This window comes from Pterocles gutturalis, unplaced genomic scaffold (genome assembly GCF_000699245.1).
Source record: "Pterocles gutturalis isolate BGI_N339 unplaced genomic scaffold, ASM69924v1 scaffold16885, whole genome shotgun sequence".
NCBI classification, from domain to species: domain Eukaryota; kingdom Metazoa; phylum Chordata; class Aves; order Pterocliformes; family Pteroclidae; genus Pterocles; species Pterocles gutturalis.
The window spans coordinates 22,333-31,249 of record NW_010138608.1 but is presented as its reverse complement, the minus strand read 5'-3'; the positions used below and the strand labels follow the sequence as shown (position 1 = coordinate 31,249).

At 54.2% G+C, this 8,917-nt stretch overlaps 1 protein-coding gene across 1 annotated transcript in view; it reads right to left on the bottom strand.

The window, feature by feature from the left end:
* Nucleotides 1-8,917, bottom strand: part of PPFIA4 (protein tyrosine phosphatase, receptor type, f polypeptide (PTPRF), interacting protein (liprin), alpha 4) — a 25,965-nt gene that overhangs the window by 2,114 nt on the left and 14,934 nt on the right. Inside the window, 12 exon segments of the mRNA XM_010083061.1 lie at nt 16-133; nt 984-1,052; nt 1,277-1,452; nt 2,093-2,190; nt 3,050-3,225; nt 4,163-4,189; nt 5,413-5,475; nt 6,381-6,581; nt 7,002-7,083; nt 7,327-7,420; nt 8,041-8,180; nt 8,348-8,471. Coding sequence (XP_010081363.1) covers nt 16-133; nt 984-1,052; nt 1,277-1,452; nt 2,093-2,190; nt 3,050-3,225; nt 4,163-4,189; nt 5,413-5,475; nt 6,381-6,581; nt 7,002-7,083; nt 7,327-7,420; nt 8,041-8,180; nt 8,348-8,471 — 1,368 coding nt within the window.

The following is an 8,917-nucleotide window of genomic DNA, read 5'->3' as shown; positions in this document are numbered from 1 at the left end:
ATACCAGCTGTGTACCGGTGAAGCCGGCGGCCAGCGTCTCGGCCGAGCCACTGAGCATGTTGATGCTGTGAATGTCTCGAGGGCGGAAGCGCTTTCGCCAGGATGGGGTTCGACGGAAGGTCTTGTCATCGCCCTGCAGGAGAAGGAGCAGGTTATGGGCCTGGCATCGGTGGCAGCAGGACCTTCTGCCCTTGGGAGGTCCCAGCACTGCTTCCACCTAACTAAGGGTGTGCCTGTACATGGCGACCAACTCAACCAGTGCAGAAGTGTGTGATCAAACTGGGCCAAGGACATAGGAGACCTCTCCGGCATCCCATGACATCAGCTTTATCCTTTCCAGCTTGCCTATCTCTTCTCTCCAACCTGCCTGCAAAGATGCCTTGGAGACATCAACAAGAAAGACCTCAAGGGATGCATCTAACCTCAGCCAGATGATGGCATCTGGAAGTGTCTGCTTCTCTCTGGGCTCTAAAGCAGCTCTGCTATCCTAGCTCATGGAGAAAAGCTGTACATCGGAGAGATCTATATGGATTCCCACCTTGCAGTGACTCAACATGAACAGATTTCTGGCTGCTTAACGGGGCATCTCTAACCCACCAGCTTTACCCACTGCAGATGTGTCACGCCTAGAACATCTATGACTCTCAAATGCAATCTAAAATGACTCTAAAATGCTAAAGCAGCTGGCAAGGAAAGCCAGGTGAGCCTACTTGAAATTCAGCCCACCGAGCATGAAGCTAGAAATGATGCACAAGACTCTTCCTCACCTGCCTCCACAGCCTGGCAGCACACTCCTCATGGCCTTGTCTAGTAGTTCTAGCTTATTCCATGGACACTGCTCATGCGACTGCTCTAGAGAGTCTGTGAGGCACTACTTGACTCCCTGGACAAGGAGGGAGAGAGCGGAGGTCCTGTCTCTCCCGTTTCTTGCCCAAGAACGGGCACTCAGCACGATGTGGACATGGGAGAGCTTTGGTACTCACATCGTCCAGCCTCCGATCTGTGCCCAAGGCGAGCAGGTTGTTGAACTCCCTCTCCAGCACTTGTCGAGCCTAAAAACAACAAAAAAATGAGCATTCCCCATCGATGGAAACAATTCACAGCACAACCTCCCATCCCAGGAAAGCCTGAGAATGACAGAGAAAAAGCCCACGCGCCATCCGAGTGCTCTGCATTGACCGCCAGAGTTGAGTTGGTGGGACTGGTGGAATCACACTGCAGCCACGTCTCACATTGGCCACCCTCCTCCAAAATCCCCCAAGGATGCTGCTCTTACCTGCGTGTTCTGCGTGGGGATTTGCAACACGAGTGCCAGACTGTTGTGGTCGAAGTTTTCATCGAGGGCCAGGAGCGCCCCGTGCACCCCGCTCTCGACAAGGTTGTTGGCGTACTCACGGAGCCCGATGGACTGGATCCAATGAATGACCTGGTCGTTGGTCCACACCAATACGTCTACAAAAAAGCAAGCGCATGTCTCAGAGCCAGCTCAGACCATGCTCTCAGTTGTGCGGGGACCTGATGACGTCCCAAAGCCCTCTGGCACAGCCCCAGGCTGATCCTGGGGCTCTCCTTCCCGAGCTGGCAGCAATACTGGGTGTTCAAGTGCCAGGAACAGCTCACTTCAATTTACCAAACTAAATGCTGAAATAACAGGCAGTAAACAACTGTGAAAATTAATCCTAAGAACTCACGGCTGCTGGTGTAATTAGGGGCATTATCAATAACGAGATGTAATCTAAGCAGCAGCCAGATGTGCAGGGAATCTCAGGACAGCCAATGAGGAAGGGGAAGCTGAGCAAGCTGGGGGGTGTCCTCAGCATCCAAAACGGGCAGGATTGGAAATTTTCTGTCTCAACACCCTTCCTTCCCTCCTCATGCCTGACTGGGGTAAGCTGCATATTTCCACCTGGAGCAATCTGTTGGGGAAATACCGCAGGGAGGTTCCCCACGGAGAACAGCTCTCTGGGCACAGTTGCCCAGAAATTTCCCTACTGTGTTAAAAACATGGGATAGAAGAGAGACTATCGCTGGGCATCTCTTGAGAGGTTTCCCATCTCCTTTCCAGAGCTGGATCATGTATGTGGCTGCTGACCTTTGATTTCATGTTGGGTCTCTTCTCGCCTCCTCTCGAGCTCTTTGCGGTCGTAGTTGAGCCTCTTCAGGCACATGATGCCGTACTGCAGGCTGGTGCTGCAAGGACATGAGATGTCACCCAACCCTCAGGAGGGCTCAGCATCACAGAGCAAGTGGCTTGAAGGGACCTGCGAAGGGACTCACTTCCCTGCTTGCTCTCCATGAGCACAAAGGATGCATCATTTCAGGGCTGGGTCAGCACAGACACAACCCAAAGGGAAGATCTTGGCCAGAAAACAGGGAACATCCCTCCCTTCCATGGTAATTCCCTACTCCATCGGTTTTACTCTGTTCTGCCTGCTTGAGAGTGCACAGATCTAAGTAATGATACTACGAGCTTGGTGGCTGGGGAAAACCAGCCCATGGGAGCTGCTCCAGGCTGAAGGGTTCATCCCCAGAGCAGGCAAGGCCCTGGCAGACCCATGGACACAGCCCCATGCAGACCCATGGACACATGCCCGCTCATGCTCTCTCCTCTCTGAGTGCCAGAGAGAGGGATGAGATGATGCCCAAGATTCCCACCACAACAACTCCTGGTCTGAGCTGAGCACTGGTGGTCAGAAGATGAGGACGCTGGTGCTTGGGTGAGGTGGTTGGGATGGCATAAGCCTTCTCCAAGCTGGGCTGCTGGCAGATGACTGTTTTGCCTGCCAGTGGGACAGCAAGTGGGACAACCCTTTTTTTTGCCTGTGGTTTGCTCCACAGCCAGGAGAAGGCTAGGTCCTCTGCAATTTTGCTGGAAGGAGTGTGCTGAAGGAGAATATTTGCCACCATTTGAGGTGGTTGAGCCTAGAAAAGCCATCTTCCAGCAGCAGGGTTGACCAAAACAGGGGAGAATCCCTCAAACTGCCCCATCTTCTCTCTGCTCCATGTGCAGACACTTCACCTAAGGGACCTCTGGAAGGAGGGGACTCACCGGTGGAAGCTGTCCACCATCTTCAAGTGCACTCTCAGATCTTTCTTGGTGAGGTGGTCCAGCATCCGTGCATCAACAAGACACTCCATGAAGTAGCTGCGATACTGTGGGAGACCCAAGCTGGGCAGCCACTCGTTCCCAATCCACTCATGGTTCATGTCCCCATAGGCCAGCGTCTGTGGAGAAGCAAATGGAGAAGTCAGGGAGAAACCAGGACTTGGTGGAGCTGCAGACTCCCAGGAGACCAGTGACAGTTCAATGCTGCAGCCTGGCGGTCACCGTCCTGAGGACCAAACCTAGCCAGAGGAGTTTGTACTGAAGGAGCTGGAAGGAGCAGTCCTGTTGGCCATGGTCTGTGTCCTACTGATGTCCCCCAAGGAGACAAGGCAGTAGCCAAAAAGCAGAAGGGATAGCTGGACTTTATGACCAGCTTCTTCCGGAAAAAGAACATTCATGAAAGCTGAAGCAACTAAGAAATAGGTTTCAGTGCATTCTCAACTGATTTTTTAAGAAGCTTAGAAATCACCCAAAGATCTACTTTATGACTTCAAACTGAAAAAAAAAAAAAAAAAGTCAGTTTTGGGCAGGAAAACATCCATCTGCTTTCACTGCAAACTGATTCCGGGTCCAAAAACGAAATAAAATCCCCCAGAATAAAAGTAAAACATTTGAGAATGATAAAACCGTAGGAGATGGATCCAAGCAGGACTCTTTCCTCACAACTTTTCAGTTCATGGAAATGGTCTATATCCTGAACTTGGAGCTAAAGAAACGGTGAAAACTAAATGTCTGTGCAGGTAGAAACCTTCCTCCCATGCAGGGTGGCTGGTCACTCTTACTTTGGGGTTTTAACACAGGATCTGTGTCTTACACGAAAAAAATCACTCTGCCTGAAGCAGAGAAGGATGCCGCTCAATGCAAGGTCCAGGAGGACCCCCCCATGCTTGAGAGAGAGCTCAGAGGAGCAACCTGAGGGTGCAGGCTCAGACTCCAAGCAGGACTTGGCGAATACTGATGCCCCAAGCTCACCCCTGGGTGCCCTGTGATGTCCAGCTCTCCCCCACATAACCCCCCATCCGCCACCCATGGAAAAGGGTGACATGAGGACCTCACCTGTGCCCAGCTGCCTTCCTCCATGTCCTAAGCGTGACACATGCAGCATGTCAATAGAAAGGACAGGTAAAGTCAGTACCCGGCGGCCCTGCACCGTGAAAGCGTGTCCCATGTATGCGGAGCATGGGACCCCTCGGCACGGTGTGACCCAGAGGGGATGGGGGTCACGGTTGCAAGGCTTGGGGAGCTCAGCCTTGTCGACAGAGTGCTGGGGACACCCCGACCCCGCAAGGCCCAGGTTTTGCCCCATGTGTCAGTCAAGAGGATACAGGACGAGACTTTTCTCGTGGATCTTGGGCTGGAGATGACATGGACACTGGGGCTCATACATCTTTCCTGGGAAATATGGGTAGTTCTTGGGTCCCCCAAAGACAGATGGATGCAGAGAGAAACCCAAGCTTCATCTCACAGGTCACAACCCCCAGAGGGGCTGCCCAAACCAATCTGACAATTGTGTTGCTATTTCTTCTCTTATCAGCCTGAGCTAGTTTGGTTCAACCTCACAAAATCTGCCAAGGGAAAGTGTCACGTCCCTGCCATAACTCTGAGCTCTCCGTCCCCAAAAGGCATCCAGCAGTCACAGGTGCCAGTTATGGGTCTGTGCTACTCATCCAGCAGACACAACCTTCAATAAAATTCCTAATTCAAATTCACATAACAAACCCAAAATGCTGCTCCTACTTGGAGACATGGACATGGGGTCCAGTTGCAGAGAGGGGCACATGGCTACATCTCTCCAAAGGAGCCAGAGCTTTTGGGAGCACGGCCACATCCCTCCAAGGGACCCCAAGCTATCAGCCAGAGTGTAGGGACATCAGACAGACAGTGGGGACAATATTTGGGTGTGCTAAGGTCAACAGGAGATTAGACGGTGACATCTGTGGGTGTAAGATAACCAATGTGGGACCCAAACTCATGTGTCTATCTGAGATCACTCTTGGTTTTTGTCTTTCCTTTCTTTCCTCTGACTCCCAACCGACAGACAAGCTACTCTAGAAACCCAGCAAAACCCACAGGGGCTTGCCAAAGGAAAATGGACCTGATGGCTTTTAAGCCAGTTTTAGAAATTGTTGGGATATTGAAGGTTGAAAGATGGTTTCTAAACAGGTGCATGGTGCTGGCCAAGAGCTGACACACGATACGCAGCAAAGATCCTCATCCCTCCCGGGGTTTAGCGCATTAATGTACACCCGGAGCTCGGCTCAGTAACCAATACGCCATGCGGTGGCCGAGGGGCAGGCCAGCCTCACCGTCTTGGTGGAAGTTGCCATGTTCTCCATCTCCTCATGGGTGACCCAGACATTTCCGGAGGACTGCAGGGAAAAAAGCAGAATGGTCAGGGTAAACCACCATGGAGCCATGGCCTCAGTTCACAACAGTGCTGGAAACAAGCCCGGCTGAGGCTGATGGAGGATCAGGGCACCCTTGTGCTTGGAGCTGTACTGGGGAGATCTCGCAGGGTCCTTGCAGCTTGGGCTGGTGGCATCCTGCTGCTTGTGAGGACCCTTTGGCTGCCTTTGTACTTTGGTGTTATGCTCATGCAGCCTGCAGGCTTCTCTCCGACAGCTGGGACCCCAGCTACGGCCATCTGAGGGGACACAGCACGCTTGGGGCCCTTCTGTTGACTGCATTTCTACAGCCATGTCTTGGCACTACTGGGGCACCATTAATCTCTCAGGGGTTTTGGGGAACAGCACAAGACACGATACCTCCATCCATTCCATGTCCTAGCCAGGGCAAGCCCCTTGACCAGAAATTTTATGTGGTCCCAGAAAAGGCTTGTATTGAAATGACCAAGAAAAGGCTCCGCATAGCTGAGCCGGCCCTGTAAATCACGCGTGTGCTGTTTGGTGGGATTTTATCCTCTCCAAGGCAGACAGACCCTGAGCTTTGCTCTTTGCATTTTCAGCCTCTTGCCGACAACCTCTGAGCACGAGGACAAGAGCATCTGCTGGTGCCTCAGGACAGGAAAGTGCTTCTCACCCAACAGCCGTAAATGACCTTTGTGCCTGAGGACACGTGTCTGGTGGCTTGACCGGTCCAGGAGGGAACATCACCCCATCCACAGCCATGCTTGCCTGCGACACTGGCACTCTCTGGGGACTGATGGACCACTGTGGTCCCAAGGAGTCAGGGAAACTGGGGAAACAAGCCTGTCGTCCTGCCCCATGGAGGGTCTGTCTGGGGGAAGAGTGGGTCCAGGGCATGGGGCACTTACCGTCCGTGAGGTGGGTGGTGCAGAGGGGCTCGTGAGCGAGACCATCTCCTGGATGGCCAGACGCAGCTTGAGGCGGTGCAGGGCATTGCTGATGCCGATCTCCCTCTGGATCTCAGTGTCGGACAGGGCTGACATGATGGCTCCGCTCTTCACGTTGGCTCGGCAAGCGGCAACGTACCAGGCTGGCATCCCCACCCAGAGCTGCCAAAACAGGGCAAAGCCTGTGACTGCCCTGTCGACCTACCCAGTCATCATGATACCCAGTATCAAAGTCGATACCCACATGGAGCTCCTTTTTTCTTGGTATCTTGCACAGATGGCCCATGGGCAGCCCAGCGTCCCTACCTCTGGGATGGACACAGCACAGCGAAAGAGCACCCACTGAGCCTTTCCTCTCAAAGCTAAGGTGTGGGCTTGAGGAGACCCAAAAACCACAATTCTACAGAACATGTAGGGACCTGCTCTGCTCCCCCAAGTTTTGCAACCACCAACCATGTGCATGGACCAAGCATGGTGGGGCTGCAGGGCGCTGCAATGCTACCAGGGGAGCACATGACTGACCCACAGTGACTGCAAAGCTGTTGGTGCTTGGGGACAATGCACGGGTGTGCTGTGCCTCACCTCCAGCCAGGAGACAACGGTGGGGCCATCCCAGTGAGCAAAGGGCAATCCTTTCCTCCGAGCTTCTTCCAGGAGTTCGTGCCTGGAGAGAACAGAAGCAGAAGAGTGATTTATTGGGAGCTTGTGAGGAAGGGAGCAGCTCTTGAAAGGGAAGAGACCACACGCAGTAAGACCCAGCAGGTAGCAAGGCAAGAAAGGAGCTAAAAGGGCTTAAGAGAAGGTGAAGATGAGAAGTCCTTCCCAGCAACTCCCGGCTCTGTGCCATGGCTTCTCAGTCACCAGGCAAGACATTTTCTTGCTGGGACAGGGAAGAAGGTTCACTCACTTCTTCCGCAGGCGCCGATCCTTCTCAGCCTGAGCACCCAGCTTGCCAAGTCCCAGCGGGTCCTGCATGCCCACCTCCACGTCGGTCAGCAGCACTGTTGGGCGAGACATCCTGACGTCAGTGTGATGTCCCAGGGATTCAGTGTGGGCACCGCCAGGGTGTTGGGGATGTGCAATTGCAGCACAGGAGGTGACAGTCACCATTTCCAACCCACCCCCACGGCCCCCCTGCACCCCTTGGAAGCCCACGGGGATCCCCGCCTCCCATCCCTCCCATTTCAAAACAGTCAACATGGAAGCGCAGTAAAGGACTGAGGAGTGGAAAAGCAGCTCCTACCAAAGGTCTCTGCAAAATCAAAAAGGTCCCATGGGGAGGGAAGCAGATTTGGGGACATTAAAGATAAGATACAGTGATGGAGGGGTCCCTGTCCTCACTGCAGCTCTTGCAGAGCATTAAGACTGACACCATGCACCGTCCAGGAGGGGCTGCGAGGCACAAAGCACCAGGACCCTAGGTGCCAGGAGCCCAGAGCCAGTGGCCCCACCATTCCCAAACCAGCAGGAGTGTCCCTGCTCCTCCTCCTGTCACCCCAACAGCCCCCCAAAGTCAGACAGCGGTAGGAAGCATGCGGAGAGCCTGGCCCGAGAGGATGCCCGCCCGGCACGGATGGGAATAGGGCTGCTCACGGACCCTGCCCCGTGGCCCCTTCTCTGCTCAGCTGAATCAAGCGACCCTTCTCTTTTTTCCCGAACAAGCGCCCGATGGAGGATTTGATCCCCTTCCTCTTGGAGCCCTTGTGCAAGGAGTCCTGGCTGCTGTTGCTGCTGGGGTTGCTGGCCTGCTCCTCCAGTGAGCTGGGGATGGAGGAGGGAGAGGAACAGCAAAGCCTTGAGGTTATTCCCGAGCAGCACACAAGCCATGGCAAACCCCATCCTGATCCACAACCCCACACTTGCCCCATGTAAATCCTCAAACCAACAGAGCAGGCACTGGTGGGAGATCCCAAGGGTGCTCCACGTACCTCTTCCCATCCTCCTGACTTAGCGCGGGGTGGCCCAGCTTCTCCAGCCGCAATGTCCTGGGTGAGGATGGGGGGGACGTCTCGCATTTGATGGTGGTTTTATCCTCTCGGCTTTCATCCCGAGCTGCAGGCGACTGAACAAGCAGAGAAGCCATCAGGCTGGGCGGCCAAAGCCCAGCTCCATCCTTGCCCTGCTGCCTGCCTCTCTCTTGCTCCGTGGAGGCATGGCCAAAAGAGCCACCAGGGCCCTGAGGCTTTGCCACGCTCCAGGATTGGTCTGAACTAGAGCTCTGGCAATGGCTCGAGATGCCCAAGAGGATGGGGAGGATGTGGCCATCTGGCCAAGATCCTGGGAATAGGGAGGAGAGAGGATGCAGCCCCATGGTCCAAGTCAGGGTGTGGGGACAGAAGCTCTTGAGGGCTCTGAGGAGCACAGTTGGGTATGTCCCAAAGACACCCTGTTGCCAGAGGTGGGACACAATGTTTGAGGACCCAGTGGCTTTCGGAACCTCCCCATGTCCTGCCAGACCCCCCAGGCTGCCAACCAGCACATCTTCAAGCACCTTAGGG